This window comes from Biomphalaria glabrata, chromosome 14, assembly GCF_947242115.1.
Source record: "Biomphalaria glabrata chromosome 14, xgBioGlab47.1, whole genome shotgun sequence".
Taxonomy (NCBI): Eukaryota; Metazoa; Mollusca; class Gastropoda; family Planorbidae; genus Biomphalaria; species Biomphalaria glabrata.
In genome coordinates, this window is record NC_074724.1 from 4,579,666 (window position 1) to 4,601,905 (window position 22,240).

Consider the following 22,240-nt stretch of genomic DNA (forward strand, 5'->3'; position numbering starts at 1 on the left):
TTATGTAACTGGTTTACCATGGATGAGATAAGTGATCTTTTTTGCCTTAGTTGCTTTGTTAACTATTAATAATGGACATTTTTTTCTGAGTGGAAACACATGCTCAAATTTGATTCTATATTTTTTAATTCATCTAATTCTCTTTGTAAAATTTCATTTCTGTATCTTGGTTTGTTTTTATTGTTCTATATATTATGCCATTGTCTGCAAATAATTTGACTTTAGTTTCTGAACTAGTGCGATTTGTTAAATTATTATTATTTTTTAATAACTTGTTAAATTTGGGCATCTAACTTAAGAAGAAGCAATGTAAAGCATGAATTTGTCAGGATATATCAATAAGACAGAAGAAGCCACATCTTCATATAGCCTAAATGGACAAATACAAAAAAAATCACGAGTTCACAATTTAAAAAAAAAAAAAAAAAGCCCACGCGTTTAGGTTTATAAGATCCGATGCACCTATCAGATGGTCAGTTAAGACGATTTAAAATTTAAAATAACGCGTTGCGATTTCGGGAGTAGTCCTTTAAACACGAATCAGTATTTGGGTTATATGTGCGTGTGTGGATGCTTTGCAGACCCGCTCTTCGAAGGCAGAACAGAACAGCATGGCGTCGCGCTGTGAAAACTGATAGGTTGCTGAGGGAAAGAGAATAACGCTGGCGAAGAAAAAGGCCAGAGAAGAAAAGCAAGGCCAATGACACTAGCTCCAGCTGGAATAACATGCACAGTGTGCAGCCGAACATTCCGGGCTCACATAGGTCTCACCAGCCACAACAGTCCCCCTGGATGACAAAGTGACCATCGTCAAAACCAGTTCGTCCATATAGGCCTTCGTACGTGTATACAGAATATAACGTCATCTTAAAAAGACCAATAAAGAAGTTTCACCTATTTTTAACACACTGAAGGCGAAAGAGAAATCGAATGTTAGTACCTCACTTTCTTGAGTTTTAAATATGACTAATATCTAGGCCCCGTTAATGAGTGTACTGGCTAACTGACAGACAAACCTCACAAAAAAAAAAAGGATGGCTATTTTCTACGGGTGCACATATAGAAAAACAAAAGAACAAAAAAAAAATGAGATTAAATCATGTTTTTAATTATGGAAATATAAATGTACTTTGTTTTTCACCTCTTAAAATTTTAATTTCTAGCGCAAAACAGATTTATTAATAGATCCAAAATGTTCAAACGACTGTTTCTAGTTTCATGTAAGAAAAAACAACAGTAAAAAAAAAACATCAAACAATTAATTTATTTCACAGGTATAGGGAATTGAGTTCAGATACGAGGAATAGCCATGTTATGATTAAATCTAATATATAAAGCAGAAAGTCAGGCGTATGTCTCGAATAAAAATCAAAACCGTTTGATCAATCTCGCTAAAACTTGGTACAAAAGTTCCTTAGCTCATAGCGGAGACTAGTGAATGTTTAATGTCCCTCCCACAACTTTATGGCCCTAAAAAAAAATAGACACAAAAGTAACAAATTGTATAATACAACTTTTAAACAAACCTGGTAAACCCTTTTACACAGAAGTTGAGATATGAGTATGTAACGGGTATACCCATTTTTATACTCTGCTTTTATTTTCGTGGAAAAATAGAAAAAAAAATGTGAACATTCTCCATATTTAATATTGATCTAAATTCAATCCAGGAGATCAGTGATTTGATTTGATTTTGATTTTAGGCACATCGGCACAATTTAGGCCCTGTCGTGCCTGCATTCCCTTATGGACTGCTCTCTCTCTACATAACAAGGGCTAAATTCTATACAGTTAAATCAGTAAAATCAAGGTCTATTTACAGTTAAAATAGTAAAGGTAGTAAAAATTTAATATTTTGGTAAATTCATAAATCAGATCTTCGTAGACAACCCCACTTTCATTCCCAGGGTCGACATTATCAAATAGTGTTTTTAAGTTAGTGGCTCTAAAATATTTCTCCCTGACATCCTGGTATCTGGGGCAATCAACGAGGATATGTTCCACGGTGTGCGAGAGTCACAGTACTCACAAAGTGGGGGCTCCTCTCTCTCTTCAGCGCCAGGAGATCAGTAATACCCAAAGTAAAGCCCGTAGGCCGCGGGTCTTATCAGGCTAGTATATATATATATGTACAGAGCTATAGCAAAGTACTTGTGGGTTTTCTCGAGACACTTTATATACAGCAGATAGAAGCAAAGAGAACATGGATATACCAAATTATAATATAGCAAATTTTATTTTTTCAGTTATCTATATTATAAAGTAGAATGTGAGGGGTATGTATGTATGTATGTTACTTATAGACATCAAAACCGCTTGACCAATCTTGATAAAACTAGGCAGGAATGTTCCTTGGGTACCAACTTAGACCTTAGTGAATGTATTGTAGCCCTAAAACAAATGTAAGACCCTCAAAAAAAAAATAAAGTTGTCCGACTCTATTACAGCTATAGTATTTTATGGATCTAGGCCATGTCTACAATGTTGACATAAGAAAAGATAGAAAGGATTTAGACCTAGATCTAATTTTAAGAAATACACTTTGCGCAGATAGTTTTTTACTTTGACACATAAAAATACAAAAGAAGATCCATTGATTTCATTATATAATAAAATTAATCTTCAATTTTGTGTTTCAAAAGCATTTTTTACATTAATTAGTTCCTTATATCTGTGATTACAGATTTCCTGACGAACATTCTTTCATTAGACAATACCGTAATGAATCGCGTACTAAAAATTAATTCGTTTAATTGTTTACTTTATAATCCCATCCCTAGATCTAAAACTCTAATTCAACTCTAAGATGATAAAACTTCTCTTCGCACAGATAGTTTTATACTTTAACACATAAATATATTAATTAAAGTCCATTCATTTCATATTTTGATCAAATAAACATTAAAATTTGGTTTTCTAAAGCTACATTCGCTTACGAAAGCTGCGAAGCCGAGTTGAGATAGGCCTAGATCTATATTCATTCATGACTCGCGTACTAAAAATTATTTCGTTTAATTGTTCACTTTATAATACCATCCCTAGATCTAAAACTCTAATCCAACTCTAAGATGATAAAACTTCTCTTCGCACAGATAGTTTTATACTTTAACACATAAATATATTAATTAAAGTCCATTCATTTCATATTTTGATCAAATAAACATTAAAATTTGGTTTTCTAAAGCTACATTCGCTTACAAAAGCTGCGAAGCCGAGTTGAGATAGGCCTAGATCTATATTCATTCATGACTCGCGTACTAAAAATTATTTCGTTTAATTGTTCACTTTATAATCCCATTTATTGAACAAAGCTATCGCTCTTTTCGTTTTTAATAGATAAGAATGTATCGACTTCGGGTAAACCATTTTCGCAAAACTAATTTTATTTTCGTAGCGAAAGAGAAATAACGTGAAAGGATCATTAGCTACGTTTAACATACATCTAAATCCAATCCACTAGATTATCCAAAAGCAAATGTTTTAATTTAAACAAAAATGGATTTTCCCCTATTAGCTATTTTGATCTGATAGCTTCATTCACACTATTTTTACATTGACACATTCGCTTTACTTATTACATTATTATTTCGTTTAATTGTTTACAAAACACTCTCAGTGACTATATCGACAGTAATGCGCAAATAAAGACCCGCGGGTCGCGGGTAACATATGTCTAGTTTTGGAATAAAACAGGTTTTCCAGACTACGAAAATGAAGAGATCGTAAAATAGTTAAAAGAACAGATTAGCAAGTAAAAAAAAAAAAAATAATTTAACAAAATACGCATTTATATGGCTCAGGAACCTTTATAAGAGCGATAATTTTGTTCTTAATAACTAATAAATGAGAGATTTAAAAAAAAATTAAACCTATTTTTACCCGCCCTTGAACCAAGAACTCAATGATTGTTAAAACAAGCAAGCAATAAGTTAGTGAAAAATTATAATTTAGGGGGAACAGAATGTTAGTTGGTTTCACATTTTCATAGATATGCTTAAAATGTTTGTAAAAGAAACTGGTCCATAATTATATAATATTATACAATAATTATTTTGACAACTAATATAGAGATATAAATATATATTTAAATTCGCAAAATTCATATATACTTGCAAGTACCTACTGTTTAATAAAAATAGACTCGATATAGAATATGTTTTCCAAAAATATTGAATTTCGCTATTACATAAAAAAAAAAATTAAGGTACTGGAATGACTCTAATTTCACATAAAATTCTGAAAAAAAAAAAGAACTAAGAAAAAATAGTCTAATTAGGAAAGAAAAAAAAAACACAATGAAACATAGTTGTTTTCAGTTTTTAGATGATTGGTTGTACTTTTCCTGCATTACTCTTACAGCAGCATTGACTTATCTGTAGAAATGGAAATACAAACATTAGTATCATTTGTAACGCTGCCTGGTCGTGAGGTTTTTCGCGCTGGACTGTCGTTCGGATTTATCGATAGTCTCGGGTTCAAACCCTGCCCGCTCCCATCCCCCGTCGTCCTGCGGGAGGTTTGGACTAGGGAGTAAACTATCTTCAACTATAAAGGAACATCCGAAACATGTCAAACATTTGACAAACAAACAAACGCTGATTGACATAAGAATATAATCATAAACAGCTGTGTACGAAATAAAAATTGTGGAAGAATTTTAGAAACGAAACTAAAAAGCCGCACTCGGAAGATATGCTTCGAACATTGTAATCAGTAAATTTGACAGACGGTAAAAGCTAAAATTTATTTTAATATAAATTTTTAGCGGCCCCCGAAAAGGAAAAACCCGTTATTAAGGGGGGGGGGAGGAATTTTTTTCTCCCCCCTTCAACGAAAAAATTATATCTATATGAATGTGTGTTTGTGTGTGGGTACATAATTAAGCTTTATTACATTCTGACCCTACATTCTTTCGGAAGACGTTTATTGTGCCCTAGAATATGTTCTTCCTGGAGACTCCCCGCCCTTGCCAGCGCTGTGAGCTCCCCCAAGCGTGGGGCAGAGCCAAGCACTATTTCCGGTATTGAAAGCCAACAAAATGCTTATTCCGAGGTATCGACAGTGCATTATCCGGCTATTAAAAAAGTTTTATTTCAAAAACCTAATGTGCATTCCGTACTGACTTAGACCTTCCTCCAGATGGTTTTGAGTTAAAAACCTGAGTGCTGGACTGATTATTTTGACATCCCGCGTCCATACCCTGCTCGCTGCCATCCACTGTCGTCCAGCGGAATATTTGGAAAAAGAAAGTTAAGTATCTTTAACTCTGAAGGAACACCCGAAACATGTCAAACAGAATTTTTTTTTTTTATTACGTCAAATAAATCTTTAAAACATTATTACAATACAATAAAAACAACTCTTGAATATTCCTTTCTAATAGGCGGATCCGACGGGAGCCGCCTTTGAGTTTGTATTATAACTCAAACTCTCTGTTTAATCTTGTAATTTATAATTTTATATTTCATAGCTTTTTAAAAGATTTGCCATTTAAATAATGTCACAAACAAAATTATCTTTAATTTAAATATTTATATTTTTAAAAAGTACATGCAAATTATCCTAATATTTTTATATTAAATTCATAAGAAATAATAAAAACATACCTTTTCCTTACAACAACAGCAGACTATGATCACAACAACAATCACCACAATTACAATCAAACATGGGATCCCAGCCACAATCCAGACTATTTGAAAAAAATAATAAGAGATATGTTTTTTTCATTAACAAACAGTATTACATCTATACATTCTTTTCTCAGCTTATATAATACAGACGTTACTTCAAAAAAGAAGATGATTACGTCCTACGCGTCATGCATTTAGTCATGCATATTAACCAATGACTTAAATTCTGCCAAGTCACTGGTTTTCCTGGCTAGCTCAGTCAACCCATTCCATGCCCTAATAGCACTAGGGAAGAAGGAGTATTTGTACAAATTTGTTCTACTATACATTTTTGTGTGACACTAAAAAGATGTGAAGTTATCTTAAAAACTTCTCAATAAAATCTAAAATAGTAAAACGCTAGTTTATTTTGGACACAGTAAAAGGCATTCAATACGGTTTTTTTTTTTTTTTTTTTTTTTGTTTTAAAACTGAACCATATTTAACTTACAATAAACACACACCTAAAATAAACAGAAAGACAGATACATAGAACAAATTTAAATTCAAGCTAGTTCTCCATCTAATCTAGTACCATTAAAGCATGGAGTTCAACCAACTTTTTATATAAACAACCAATGACTTAGCAGAAATAAGTCTTTAATTAATTAACTCTTCCTCTCCTAGTTAACAATATCATCGTTGATTGAACTCCATTAACTTAAATTAATGTTTGGTTTTATAAACGTAAATTTGTGTTACATAAAAAAAGCATGCATTCTCCTGTAATTCTATACCAAAAGTTACGTTTTCTGATTACAAAATAAAGTGTTATTGAAGTTTGAATATAACAGGGTAGAATGTACAAATGGGAACAATGAACAATTCTGTCAAAACGTGGAAAAATAATTACGGAGATAAAGAGTTTATTAATTTGTACACAATATTTCTCTGACACCCAAACTCGAATTTATCTAAAATTGTGCACAATTATTTCTTTTACCTAAAAACACAAAGAATATATATATATATATATATATATATATATATATAAATAAACAATTAGTTAATCAACTATTGGTACTAAATTACTTTGTTTGGTATCTCAAACAAGGGTAAGGAATATTACTTGACTGAAATGGTGGTATAAGCTGAATAAGTCCCCTTTATTGATGGCGTATCTAGTGTGTGGGGGTGCGGGCGGGTGCAGGCCGCACAGGTTGACACCCACCAGGCGGAAGACAACCAAGTCGGAACAATGCACTTTTCCAAAATGCAATATTTAAATATTAAAATTACTACCTTGACTGTCCCTCAGTTTAGTAACAACATGTCCCAAACTTTCTAAATTCAATTCTGTTTGACATGTCAGCTTCCACTACTTAATAAGGGAGATGACTAGTTACGATATTTTAAACATATTTATGCAAACGGTTTTAAATTTTTTGTCCAAAAAATTCATTCTTTTTTTTTTTACAATTGTATTACAAAGTTCTACCAAACCAACCAATACATTTACAAAGAAAAAAACGGTTGCTATTTTTCTTTTAATCAGAATAAATCTGTTTAATATGCACGTGGAACATAGTTTTAAACAACATTTAATAAGTATTCTTTCATACTATCGCGTGAACGATAATAGTACACCATTGTACACGGTAATATGTTTTTCTTGAGGCTTTGAATAAGATATTGACCCTTTACAAAACAATTAGACCAGTTAGATAATCATTGTATGACATCAGTTGGGCCAGGTTCACATCTAAGTTCGCATTCACTTTCATCTATCCCTTGGTCTGCTGGACCGTTTAGGCACCACACGAGATCTGCCAACCTTCTTTCTTCATTCTTTTCTGTCATTTGCTTTTGCTATAATTTCATTACGATATTTTTTTTCTGAAAATATTGAAACCTACATTTTTACCTGCCTGGCTAGACCACTTCAGGGGCCAATTTTGAGTTTCTGTTTTTACAAATCTCCAGACTAATTGATTTTGTTTCTTCAGATATGCCGTACTTTTGAAAGATGGCTCCTGCTCTCCAAATCCGACATTCAACACAATGATATACAACTCCATTGCTTGTAATAACATTGCTTTAATAGGTTAACATTTCTTTTTTGTTCAAGATCTGTATGACCAATGCTGATGGAGATTTCATTGTATTCAATTCAAAGTAATGCTATGTCGTCTGTATACGCCATGGTACCCTAATGCAGCCTTGTTATTAAATATTTCTATAACCTCGTCAATAGCTACAAGAAAGAGAAATGGGGAGATAAACCTTAATCTCATATACGTTTTGATGTTGAAGAGTTCTGTTGTGGCACAACAGCTCGATTTGCTTATTAAGAAATTTCGCTGAATATGGACAACGTTGCGAAATGTCTAAGTCTCTTGCTATTTTCTAGAGCTATCAAACTTCTTTTTATAATCTACAAAACTGATCAACATCCTTTGTTGGTATTTAAAGCTTTACTCGACGTTGTTTCGAAGGACATAAACCTTTTCAGTGCTTGATTTGTCTTTTTGGAAGCAGCTGTGAAACACTAGTATAAGGGGTTACTGGATCCGATTTTGGGTAAAAAAATCGATTTTTCAATTTTGGTGTAATTAAATAGGTGGACATGTATTTTATAAACTGGCACCAAAAATTTTCTAAAAAATAGCATTTTTTATTGAAAAAAAGCATTTTAATGATGCGTGGTGAACACTATTTTCCATATTTTTCTTAATACAAATTCACTGTTTTTGAGTGAATGCATTTTTTGTGACCCCCCCCCCCCTGTAACATATTTCTAAAATCTCTAGAACTAATAGAGATAAATGTGTCAAATTTGGTACACATATTCAGAGATAAATAATACAGAGAATCAGCTAGTTTTAATGACTTTAGCTGAAGAAGTTTTTAATATATGATCTTTTGGGAAAAAAAATGTGGATGCATTTTACAGGAAAAAAATCACCCTTTTTTAAAAAATCATAAAATGCACAATACTAAGGGAAAATGTATAAAATCTAGCTAGCTCCTTCCAGCCACCTTTATACTTTAAGGTGTAAGTATTTTTAGCTTTGAAATTTATCTATTTTGAAAAATTTTAGAATTTTCCTATATGAACTAATTTTTGTTTATTTTCAAGATGGCTGCCGTTACCATGGCAACCCGGAAACATTAGACAACATTCAATATATATTTTTTATTATTGAGTTGTCATATGATATAATATAACAATAGTTATTAAGTTAAAGCAAAAATAAAAAAAATAAATTTCGCTATCCAGTAACCGCATAATTTAAAACCTTTTCAACTCAAAGTATCTCAAAAATTGTACATTTTAAATTTATGAAATCACTTTTGATAAAATGTCAAAAACAACGACATTTTAAAATATAATCTAAAACCGTTTTCGGGTGTAACCAATCAATTAATTAATCAATTCAACATAAAGATAGAAACAAACAAACCAAAAAACACAACAGTTGTTTTTATTTTAGGGGGAGATTATTTATTTTCAAGGGAGGGGGATAACACACTGAGCCGCACCGGATGACACCAACCCTAGTGACGCCACTGATGGTAGTTTAGAGCTTATTACAAATTTAATAACATACTAATTGATACACGAAATATAAGCTTTGTTTTTTTACAAAGTATACATATTTCTTTTTATTTTCTTTTTATATAAACAATGTAATAAAGACAGTTTAGAAACTTAAAATCGCACCCAAAGTGTCCACCTATGCAGGTAAAAAGGTAGGTTTCAATATTTTCGGCGTGAATATCAGAAACTATTCAATAAACTATTAATAATATAAACATTATTTTCACTTATATAAATAAGAAGCACACAACTAATAGTAACTTTTCCTATTGTAGCAGCTAAAAGAAGAATTAGCAGACAATACAGAAACTTCTTCAGAATAAATAAATAAATAAAACAACCTCTAAACAAAGTGCAACCAATCAAAGGAAAAAGTTGAATTGGGAACAATAATACAAAATGCCTGGTACATAAGAAAATCACTGGTTTCGAAAGGCTGTTAGTACCGGAAGTAGTAATTGTTTATAGCTCTCCACCACCCATAAAAATAATTCCAATGACATGCATGTCAAATTTCCTCGAACAACAAGTAAACATATGTATGAGGAAGAACACTTTGAACCATCAGAAAACTAAAACAACTAAATAGAGCTAAACTTGTATTGCGGCCAGTTCACACTTTGTTATCAGATCAAAGTCTCGAAATCCGTTAATAAACTAGGAAAGAAAAGCTGTTATTGAAAAAGAAAACATTACGACTCTTTTTTTTTTTTAACACTTACGTGAAGTTTCGGATTTTGATGATTTTCTTACTGTGGAATGGAAACAAAAAATATGATAATGATAGAAATCTGTGTTAAAAAAAAAACAATCAATAGCTAAAGAATACTAAAAAAAAATAAAAAAAAATGAGGAAGTATACAAGGGAGAGAACCGCTAAATACTACAATTTATCTTATAACTACAGGGTTTAGCTTCATATCTGCTATATAAAACAAAATTTATTTCTTTTACACACACAGACAGAGAGAGAGAGAGAGAGAGAGAGAGAGAGCGAGAATTATGATAGGAATAGAAACAGTTCACTATAATTCACCTAGTCCCTATCAGTGTGCGTCTATCAAGAGTTATATTTTTTTTTGGGTACGGGGAAGGGGTGAGAAGGTGAAAAATAGCACAGAGATCCCTCTTACCAATATTCACTCTAAATCCTTTGCGATCACTTCTTACTTACTTCAGTTCTCAGATGATATAGAACACTACCATGAATAGAGAAAGATTGGTGTTGCTACCAATACACACTTTGTTATCAGACCTAAGTCTTGGTAGCCATTAATCCATTAAAAAAAAGATTTTATTAAAAAATATTTGTGTTAAATAATACAGAAATATATGTTTAAAAAAAAAGAAAAAGTTACAAAATACGGATTATTTTTTATCAATTTTGTAGAGGCCCCTCATTTTTAGTTTCCGGGGCAGTAGCACTGCCTGCCCTCCTTAAAATTTGATCAAACCTAAGCCTTGCTAGACATTAAGACTTTGTAGTAAGTAAAAATAATAAAAGTGATTAAGAAAACAAAACATCTCAGTTTTAGACTTACGGGATGTCATGGAGTCAGACCATGTAGAACTTGGAGAGTCTGTTGCTGTGGAATGAAAAAAAAAAAGTTCTAATGAGACTCTAGTCTTATCACCAGGATTCCAACATTTCAGAAAAGATTCGAATTCTTTAGTAAAATAAAAGCATAGAGGTAGATGTTTAAAATGTTATATTGTACCTGTGAATGTCTATCTATTATAATTATATTAATAGTTGTCAAATGAGAGAGAGAGAGAGAGAGAAATAAAAAAAGATGGTCTTGTTGGAAAAGCACGATTTTACTATAACAGTCCCCAGAGTTAATTTTAAAAATTAAATGGTTCACTTTCGGAATTGAAAAAAAAGTAGCCGTTGCCCCAGAACTTTGATCTAAAATATTAAGATGTCCGATTTTTACTTGACTGACAGACAGACAACACAAAACTAATAGCGGCTATTCTCTTTTCGGGAGCCGCTAACAAAACATCTCAGTTTTAGACTTACGGGATGTCATGGAGTCAGACAATGTAGGACTTGGAGAGTCTGTTTCTGTGGAATAAAAAAAAATTCAAATGAGACTCTAAGTCTTATTGCAAGGATCAAACATTTCAGAAAAGATTCGAATTTTCTTAGTAGAATAAAAACATAGAAGTAGATGTTTAAAATGCTTATATTGTACCTGTGAATATCTATTTTAAATATATTAATAGTTGTCAAATGAGAGAGAAATAGAGAGATAAAGAGAGAGAGAGAGAGAGAGAGAGAAAGAAAGATGGTCTTGTTGGAAAAGAACGATTTTACTATAACAGTCCCCAGAGTTAATTTTAAAAATTAAATGGTTCACTTTCGGAATTGAAAAAAAAGTAGCCGTTGCCCCAGAACTTTGATCTAAAATATTAAGATGTCCGATTTTCACTTGACTGACAGACAGACAACACAAAACTAATAGCGGCTATTCTCTTTTCGGGAGTCGCTAACAAAACATCTCAGTTTTAGACTTACGGGATGTCATGGAGTCAGACCATGTAGGACTTGGAGAGTCTGTTGCTGTGGAATGAAAAAAAAAAAGTTCTAATGAGACTCTAGTCTTATCACCAGGATTCCAACATTTCAGAAAAGATTCGAATTCTAAAGTAAAATAAAAGCATAGAGGTAGATGTTTAAAATGCTTATATTGTACCTGTGAATATCTATTTTAATTATATTAATAGTTGTCAAATGAGAGAGAGAGAAAGAAATAAAGAAAGTCTTGTTGGAAAAGAACGATTTTACTATAACAATTCCAAGAGCTAGGACAAATTTGTACAAATGCTCCTTCTTCCTTAGTGCTATTAGAGCATGGAATGGGTTGCCGAGCAAGCCATGAAAACCAGTGACTTGGCAGAATTTAAGTCATTGGTTAATATGCATGACTAGATGCATGACGCGTAGGACGTAATCATCTTCTTTTTTGAAGTATAATAGAATATAAGAAGTTAATTTTAAAAAATTAAATGGTTCACTTTCGGAATTGAACAAAAGTAGCCGTTGCCCCAGAACTTTGATCTAAAATATTATGATGTCCGATTTTCACTTGACTGACAGACAGACAACACAAAACTAATAGCGGCTATTCTCTTTTCGGGAGTCGCTAACAAAACATCTCAGTTTTTGACTTACGGGATGTCATGGAGTCAGACCATGTAAGACTTGGAGAGTCTGTTGCTGTGGAATGAAAAAAAAAAAGTTCTAATGAGACTCTGAGTCTTATCACCAGGATTCCAACATTTCAGAAAAGATTCGAATTCTTTAGTATAGAGCATAGAGGTAGATGTTTAAAATGTTATATTGTACCTGTGAATGTCTATCTATTATAATTATATTAATAGTTGTCAAATGAGAGAGAGAGAGAGAGAGAGAGAAATAAAAAAGATGGTCTTGTTGGAAAAGCACGATTTTACTATAACAGTCCCCAGAGTTAATTTTAAAAATTAAATGGTTCACTATCGGAATTGAAAAAAAGTAGCCGTTGCCCCAGAACTTTGATCTAAAATATTAAGATATCCGATTTTTACTTGACTGACAGACAGACAACACAAAACTAATAGCGGCTATTCTCTTTTTGGGAGCCGCTAACAAAACATCTCAGTTTTAGACTTACGGGATGTCTCAGGTTTTGACAGTGTAGTCGTAGTTATGATTGTCTCTGTGGAATGAAAATACAAATAAGATATTATAGGACGCCGTGTCTTACAGTCAGTATTTGAAAATTTCACAAAGATTTCTTTTGTTTGAAGAAAAAACAACAACATGGAAGTAAATGTTAAAAATGCTTATATTGCACATACGAATTCCTATCTATTTTAATTATAGTAACACTTGTCAAATGAAAGAGAGAGAGAGACATGATTGGAAAGAACGATTCCATCATAATTCACATATTCCATTTTGGTATGCACATAGTCCAACGACTCTTAATGCATAAAGAAATGGACAACCCACTGAAAAAGGCTAATACGGCTTTTAGTCGGCTTCGACCAAAAGTATATCTGAGTCGGTCCCTTTGCCTACCAGGAAATATCATAAGGTACTATTATTTTTTAACTTAAAGATAGACTAATATTTCTACGATCAGAGAAAATAACTTATGGAGTGACCCAGTTTTATGATCGTAGATAAAATAACTGAAATATTTGTACGATCTGTGAATAAAAATATTCTATAGAAATTTATTAACCATAATATACTTTTAACCAATTACTGTTCGTTGGTATCTTTCTCTAATATCTTCTTTGTGTTCGTCCGATCGGTCTAATAGTACAATTCTTAACTTATTTTCATAAAATATAGTACCATCACCACATCAACCTACTTTGGCCCCCAATCACCCCAATAGAAAGAAAACTATATGGAGAGCTCCCTGATTTGGAAACCACTGCGCAGTTCATCTCATGTATTGGTCTAGTCATCTGAACACTCCAACATAACAATGAGAACGAAGAAGAAGAAGAAATCGTTATCCTAATTATCATTAAAATTACATATATCAATGAAAAAGTATTTATATATAATCACTTTTGCTCCTAAATAATATAGAAATCAGTCAATTGAATGCCGAAAGAGCTTTTCCAGACCAATAGGCAATTAATTTCACTCATACGTTTCAAATGGGTTAACAAAAGCTTTTAACACTTTAGCTTTTTCGGTTAAGCGAACTTGCCAGTAACCCTTGGTTAAATGTAGTTATTTTTTAAATTTTACGGGCCGAACATTCGGTGGCCTATCTTGGTTAACGTTATTAACCACCATCTCCTCCGATGCGCTACCCTCTTGAGTTTCTACTCCAACTCACGACATGTGCAATCAGATCTATTAGTAATTGTTGAGCCGGGCGTTGTTTTTTTTTTGTCTTCTCTTAGCAAGCGCCACCTACATTGAGATCATGGGAGATAATTATACTGTTTAACATTTTCTCCAACTTTCTAGCACTAATAATAATAATAATAAGGCTTGCTTTCGAGTCCAAAGATTAATGAGGAGTGCAGTATTTCCCGTGGATACGCAGCCCCAGCTGGGACCTACATATTTTACCACATCCAGGGCAAGCATAACCATTTTCCGCCGGTGGTCGATTAAAACTTTCTTTTCGACGTCTGCATCTGTCATTAGCAGCGGTTTTTCTTTTGGTCTCAAATATATATCCCGCGGCCTTTTTGAGTGACCTCCAGTTGCCTCGTTCTGAAGCCGCATGCAGCCAAGCGTTCTCCTCTATGTCAGCTAAGGCAAGTTGGCGCCTAAGCTGGTCTTTAAAGCGTTTCTGTGGGCACGTTTTGTTACGTCGACCACCTTTAAGCTCATCAAAAAAAGACTGCTTTTGGCATACGTTCGTCTCCCATACGGGATGCGTGCATTGCCCAGCGTAACTGTCGGACCATAAGAATTCCCTCTATACTGTCCATACCGAAGTTGAAAAGGACATCGCTGTTTGTAGTGCTGTCTTGCCACCGTATATTTATGATGGAGCTCAAGCATCTTTGATGAAAGGGTTCAAGAAGTCTTAGTTGTTTTCTGTAAAGTACCCATGTTTCAGATTCATATAGAAAAGTTGAGAGAACCACCGCTTGGTAGACATTGATTTTTATAGGTAGGCGGAGCGATTTATTCGTTTAAAATCTCTCCTGAAGGTGTCCTTGGCACTTTTGGCCCTGGCCAGGCGGTTATAAACATCCCTTGAAAGCGAGGCGTCATTTGATACTATGCTTTCCAGATATGTAGCACTTTTAGTAACAGAAATAAGGCGTTTTGTAGTTTTATCCCTTATCAGAATCTCTAGTGTTACTACACAAGTAGTCTCTAACATAAATTAGCCGTAATTTCCTACCTAACGCTATCACATCTTTTTGTTTAAAAATTACTACCTACAAAATAAAACTATTCTAAGAATAGAAGGTAAATATAACCAACCTGATATGTTTTCTATAGTAGCTTGTGCAGTATAGGCATTGTTAAAAGCAAGGACACTACAGTAATAAGTGACATTCTCCATTGTTGTTAAGTTACTTAGTGTGAAATTGATACTGTCTGGTTTGTTAGATTCGACACCGAATTGTTCATCCCAAAATCGGCCTTGATCGCACGAAAGAAAATTGAGTCCGACCTTGCAAGCGTAGACGCTTCTGACCTTCCAGTAGACGCTGTTTATCCAGTAGTGGAAAGCAACGTATGTCACCTTAGTATCTGTGTTGGCAGTCCAGCTACAGGTAAACTTAGCTGTGGGACTGTTTCCTTCGTTTTGTAGACTTACACTCAAAGATACTTGAAAATCTACTGCATTTACTATAAGCGAGGCTGAAAAAAAAATTAGAATGATACATGCTTAAGATTAGTGTAATATTAATTATATGAAACAAAAAAAAAGCGATAGAAGATAGAAGTACTGTTGAAAAGTTTCATACATGGAGGCTAATTCTTAAGTAGAAAACGTTACTGGTTTATCGGGTGAATGGAATACGGAAACTGAATAATTCATAAGCCATATATATATATATATATATATATATATATATATAGAACTCATAAATATCTGTCCATTTTTCAACACTATAGAATCATACTTTCATGTTCTTTCGCTTGCAGCTCAAATCATGATTACTTTTTAGTTGGCAAAAGTGATATTTTAATATGGTTTCTTGCATGGTCGGACTGGGTATCAAAACCGGCCCGGGTATTACCACATAAACCGGCCCACATATGAAATGTATCATTAATATAGCCAGGATTTTATTCGGTTGGGGATTCCCCCACCCACACATACATATATGATTGTGTACGTAATTATTCTCTATAATTATAACATACAGACATTTTATTATTTCGGACGTTTTTTATACCCTCGAATAAGCTTTTCCTTTAGTTAGTGGATAGACAGTAGACACCTCGTCCTTGACAGCTAGGGGGTCTGGGGGAGCGCTGAGAGCTACCCCAGTAGGGTCTGATTGGGGCCCCTGATCCAAGCATTATTTTCGAAAAATGCGTATTCTGACGCAGGGGCGTCACCAGGGTCGGTGTCACCCGGTGCGGTAAGTCAGGGTGTCACCCCCTTAAAGGAGAAAAAAATGATCTCCCCCTAAAAAAAAACAAAAACTTTTTTTCCCTTTATATTGAACAATAAAATTGTAAGCTAATTAATTGATTGGTTACACGCAAAAATGATATTCGATTCTATTATAAAATGTCTTTTTTTTTAACATTTTATCAAAAGTGATTACCTACATTTAAAATGTACAATTAATGATTGGAGAAGCATTGAGTTGAACAATTTATTAGGGATAATTTAAGACCTTCTTTAGAAAAAGGTTTTTAATTATACTAGTGTTTCCAAGCTGCTTCTTAAATGGCAAATCAAGCACTATACAGGTTTTCGTCCTGCAAAACAACAAAGGATGATAGCGTCCATCGGAATAACTCTGAAAATAACAAGAGAATAAGGCATCTAGCAACAATTTGTTCAGATTCAGTGACATTTCTAAATGAAATGAAGTTGTTGTACCACAACAGACGCTGGAACTCTTCAACACTGAAACTGATATGAGATTAGGGTGTATCTTATTCCCTTTTCTCTTTCTTGCAGACGTCGACGATGTCATAGAAATACATTAAACAGGCTGCATTCGGGTTAAGATGGCGTAAACCAAACCGAGTTGGATTTTGCAGACGACATATTGGTCATACAGATCTTGAACAAAAAGAAAAATGTTAACCTATTTAGCCAATGTTATCACAAGCAATGAAGTTGCATATCATGGTGTTGCATGTCGGATCGGAAAGCAAGAACCGTCTCTCAAAAAATACGGCCTATCTGAACAAGCAGAGCAATTAGCCTGGAGATTAAAATCATGGTCCCAACGGCCACCTAAGCTTCGAGACGTGGAAGGTTGAAAAGAGGCTGAGCAGTTATACGCCGTCTAAGTAAAAAGGCGACTGAACGTTGATTGACATTTGTGAGACATATCATTAGACAAGACGTTTTTCTACATTTCCGAGATTCAGAAACTCTTTCTCTTGGCGTCTACAACGTATTATTTTTGTCATAAAAAGAAGATTAAAAGTCAAATAGAAATTAAATTAAGAAGTTTTGGGACTGTAATTGTATTTTTAAAAGTTACATTTTTGACAAGTGCATTTTTCCGATTTGGGTGTCTCCCCCTCGTGGATGTCGTCCGGTAACGCCACTGTTCTGAGGTATCTACTTTGCATTATCCTGCTACTCTTATGCTAAAAAAATGAAAAAAAAATCTTCTTTTCATTACACTTAATTAAAGTCCATCAACTGGTAGAATAGGGTAACTATGGTTTGCATTATTTGTTGTATTGGAGGGGAAATAAACCGAAATTCCCTTTGGCTACTCTCATGAAATTTAGTAATTGTAGCTTTGGCTACGCTCATGAAATTCAGTAATTGTAGCTTTGGCTACGCTCATGAAATTCAGTAATTGTAGCTTTGGCTACGCTCATGAAATTCAGTAATTGTAGCTTTGGCTACGCTCATGAAATTTAGTAATTGTAGCTTTGGCTACGCTCATGAAATTTAGTAATTGTAGCTTTGGCTACGCTCATGAAATTTAGTAATTGTAGCTTTGGCTACGCTCATGAAATTCAGTAATTGTAGCTTTGGCTACGCTCATAAAATTCAGTAATTGTAGCTTTGGCTACTCTCATGAAATTTAGTAATTGTAGCTTTGGCTACTCTCATGAAATTCAGTAATTGTAGCTCTTTCTACGCTCATGAGATTCAGTAATTGTAGCTTTGGCTACGCTCATGAAATTTAGTAATTGTAGCTTTGGCTATTCTCATGAAATTCAGTAATTGTAGCATTGGCTACGCTCATGAAATTCAGTAATTGTAGCTTTGGCTACGCTCATGAAATTCAGTAATTGTAGCTTTGGCTACGCTCATGAAATTCAGTAATTGTAGCTTTGGCTACGCTCATGAAATTCAGTAATTGTAGCTTTGGCTACTCTCATGAAATTTAGTAATTGTAGCTTTGGCACTCTCATGAAATTTAGTAATTGTAGCTTTGGCTACGCTCATGAAATTCAGTAATTGTAGCTTTGGCTACGCTCATGAAATTCAGTAATTGTAGCTTTGGCTACGCTCATGAAATTCAGTAATTGTAGCTTTGGCTACGCTCATAAAATTCAGTAATTATACCTTTGGCTACGCTCATGAATTTTAGTAATTGTAGCTTTGGCTACTCTCATGAATTTTAGTAATTGTAGCTTTGGCTACGCTCATGAAATTCAGTAATTGTAGCTTTGGCTACGCTCATGAAATTCAGTAATTGTAGCTTTGGCTACGCTCATGAAATTCAGTAATTGTAGCTTTGGCTACGCTCATGAAATTCAGTAATTGTAGCTTTGGCTACGCTCATGAAATTCAGTAATTGTAGCTTTGGCTACGCTCATAAAATTCAGTAATTGTACCTTTGGCTACGCTCATGAATTTTAGTAATTGTAGCTTTGGCTACTCTCATGAATTTTAGTAATTGTAGCTTTGGCTACGCTCATGAAATTCAGTAATTGTAGCTTTGGCTACGCTCATGAAATTCAGTAATTGTAGCTTTGGCTACGCTCATGAAATTCAGTAATTGTAGCTTTGGCTACGCTCATGAAATTCAGTAATTGTAGCTTTGGCTACGCTCATGAAATTTAGTAATTGTAGCTTTGGCTACGCTCATGAAATACAGTAATTGTAGCTTTGGCTACGCTCATGAAATTCAGTAATTGTAGCTTTGGCTACGCTCATGAAATTTAGTAATTGTAGCTTTGGCTACGCTCATAAAATTCAGTAATTGTACCTTTGGCTACGCTCATGAATTTTAGTAATTGTAGCTTTGGCTACTCTCATGAATTTAGTAATTGTAGCTTTGGCTACTCTCATGAAATTCAGTAATTGTAGCTTTGGCTACTCTCATGAAATTTAGTAATTGTAGCTTTGGCTACGCTCATAAAATTCAGTAATTGTACCTTTGGCTACGCTCATGAATTTTAGTAATTGTAGCTTTGGCTACTCTCATGAATTTAGTAATTGTAGCTTTGGCTACTCTCATGAAATTCAGTAATTGTAGCTTTGGCTACGATCATGAAATTCAGTAATTGTAGCTTTGGCTACTCTCATGAAATTCAGTAATTGTAGCTTTTGCTACGCTCATGAAATTTAGTAATTGTAGCTTAAACTTAAAACGCGCATTTTCTCAAAATATGTTTTTTAAGTGCATGTTGTCCACCAGAATCTAAAACTCTTTGCTTCTGTATAAGACAGGCTAATAATTTTTTGCATATAGTTTGTTTAAAGTATATCCTAGGTAATAGGATAATAAATTATCAATAAGTTGTATAGTTATTACGAAAGTAGAAAAATAATTATGTTATCCCAGGTGAAAAATAAATGAAAAAAAAAAGGTCAAAATTAAAAAATTCATACAATTTAAACAAATGAGACATTTTCAATACAAACTAGCCAGTTACCTATGGCAATGAAATACCTATACGATTATATCAAGAAATTAAAAAAAAAATTACTTTAGAATATTTTAAGATTTTTGTAAACATTGTTATTTTCAAGATGGCCGCCATCTCCCTAGCAACCAGCAAGACAAGATTCATAAAATGTATATGATTACTCATGTCTATGCATACTCTATCAAGACATGCATAAAGCTTATCTTTTTAACTTTAAATTTAAAAAAATTGAAATTTCACTGTGCATCTGAATTATTCCGAATTTGGATTCGAGAACTAAATCTAATAGGTATAGATCTTAAGTATGCTAAATTGGAAGTTTAGTTCAGGTAGATCTAGATCTTCATTATAGTTCCATTTAAATGAAAATGCCAATAGCTTTGTTGGTAACTGTGCTGGGACATCGAGCAGCCGTTGCCGAAGCATAAGCTCGATTGACTACCTGTTCTTTTTTTCAGTTTTTTCAATTACAAAACAATGCCAAAAGATTATATAAAATCGCTCTTCTGACATTATATTTATTTGGTAATTGTCATGTCAATTTGTCTAAGAAATCTCTTTATCAATAATAGGCTATTTGTTTTTTTAAGTTGACAGCAACGCCTGCTCGTACGATATTCTCGCTGGACTGATTGTCTCGATGTTCCCGAGTTCATACCCTGATCGCTGTCATCCCCCGTCGTATAGGGGAAGGTTTGGACTAGGAAGTAGATTATCTTCAACTTTGAAGAAAAAATCGAAAAATGTAAAACATTTTATAAAACGAATATTTTTTTTACAACGCTAAATGGATCTTCCAAATATTATTACTTTGGACAATCAAAACTTATCATTTCTTGAATATTCCTTGCTAATAGGCGGATCCAATATGAATCCGAGGGGGGCCGCTTCTGAGTTTGTGTGATTACACAAACCTTCTTTGTAGTCTTGTTAATAGGAAGAATAATAAACTCTAGATGCCAGGAGAAAGCGTTGCTGCAGTTAAAAATACAAATGCTGTCAAGAGCTACCAAGGTAAAAAAAATTTCCGATGGTTATGAAATACTGCTCTGATACATATATATACCAATATACCAATATACCAATATATATATATATATATGCTGTGTGTATACGTTTATACACAGGGTTAGGTTTTATTAAGCGCCCCACCCCACTCAAAAGTTTTGAATCCGCGAGTGCCTCACACACACACACACACACACACATATATATATATATATATGGCGGGGAGAGGGGGGGGGGAGGAGAGTAAAATTCCCCCCCCCCCTCGGGATAAAATACTGGCTACGTCCAGTCTGATTTGTAATGCATTTTTATTCTACTTAATAAGTATTCTAAATACTAATGAACTTACATAGTGTGACGTACAGAAAGTTTGTTGCTGGCTTCATTGTGGCTTGAATAGACCTATTGTCATATAACCCAAGAAGAGACTGAATACCTTGAATCCAGGTAGAGCTAAGTGAACTAGGGTCACGTGGTTTGTTCTACGAGTTCCCTTTTTTAGCCACTCGTTGTATACGGCTATAAGAAAAAAAGTGAGTGTGAAGGAGAGCGCGTAAGAGAGAAAGAGAGAGAGAGAGAATTGTTTTTTTTGCCATTTTGTATAACATGACAAGAGAAAATAACATAAGCGATCTTATTTCATGTACAGAGAAGGATTTAGACTGGAAAAGGCACTCAACTAAACGAGATAGTGGGGCCACTTATATTTATATGTTTAGATTTCAAATGTCAGTGCTAAATATGATTTTTGGGTACTTGAGAGTTTAACGTATATCCCTAGCGGATCAAGAACTTTTGAGAAGTGGTGCGATTTTGTTTCAAACCCTAATATAAAAGAGAATAGCAAAACGTGGTCATATTTGACCACAGCTAGAGCATTGTTTTTCAAACTTCGGCAAAACAAGGTCACGTTGGTGGGGGCCCTTCTATTGTCAGCTAGGGGGGGGGGGGTCTAGCTCATTATTCATCGTATTAAAAAAAGGCAGGTCAAACAAATTTAGTAAAATAAAGTAACGTGGGGGTAACCACCAATACGAAAGTGTGATTGACAACCGAGATACAATTAGTGTAAGTATATCATTATTTGATATATTTAACTTGTAGTAGGCCTTTTTGGTATGACGTTATAAACAGAACAGATGCCATTAAAACAATGGTTAAAGGCTCTTTGGGTATTCAACTGCTTTGACGTTCGCAAAATGTCAAATTTTCAAATAAGAACCTTTTTAGCGGCCCCCGAAAGGGGAAAAGACGATATTAGTTTTGTGCGAAATGTCTGTCCGTCTGTCCGTCCCTCCCGTTTAGATCTCGTAAACTAGAAAAGATATTGAAAATCCGACATCACAATATTTTAGACCATTCAAAGTTCTGATGCTACGGTTACTTTCTTTTTTTCTGAAAGCGAAAAATCTAATTTTTAAAATCAGTTATGCAAGCAGTTTTTTAAAGAGAAAAAGATAATTAGTATGAATTATAAGTTAGACCTAATTAGAAACGAAT

The 22,240-nt window shown here is 33.8% G+C and overlaps 1 protein-coding gene across 5 annotated transcripts; it reads right to left on the reverse strand.

Annotated features, from left to right (window-relative positions):
- Positions 1 to 1,244: 1,244 nt before the first annotated feature.
- On the reverse strand, positions 1,245 to 21,215 carry LOC106073266 (uncharacterized). Of its 5 annotated transcripts, XM_056010618.1 has the most exons (10): positions 21,090 to 21,215; positions 15,176 to 15,559; positions 12,873 to 12,917; positions 12,392 to 12,436; positions 11,735 to 11,779; positions 11,237 to 11,281; positions 10,755 to 10,799; positions 9,936 to 9,965; positions 5,607 to 5,692; positions 1,245 to 4,373 (listed from the first exon to the last, which is right to left on the reverse strand). In XM_056010618.1, exons 1-10 carry the CDS (start codon positions 21,124 to 21,126, stop codon positions 4,320 to 4,322), a joined length of 816 nt encoding a protein of 271 aa, XP_055866593.1. In that variant the 5' UTR covers positions 21,127 to 21,215; the 3' UTR covers positions 1,245 to 4,319. The 5 variants fall into 5 exon arrangements, with proteins under 5 accessions (XP_055866593.1, XP_055866594.1, XP_055866595.1 ...); XM_056010619.1 differs by lacking the exon at positions 12,392 to 12,436; XM_056010620.1 differs by lacking the exon at positions 11,237 to 11,281.
- Between the last annotated feature and the right edge of the window lie 1,025 nt (positions 21,216 to 22,240).

Coding starts and splice junctions, on each gene's coding strand:
- LOC106073266 (XM_056010618.1), bottom strand. CDS start 21,126: ATGAAGCCAGCAACAAACTTTCTGTACGTCACACTAT. Junction 12,918..15,175: donor TACTATAGAAAACATATCAG/GTTGGTTATATT, acceptor TTCATTCCACAG/AGACAATCATAACTACGACT. Junction 11,780..12,391: donor GTCTGACTCCATGACATCCC/GTAAGTCAAAAA, acceptor TTCATTCCACAG/CAACAGACTCTCCAAGTCCT.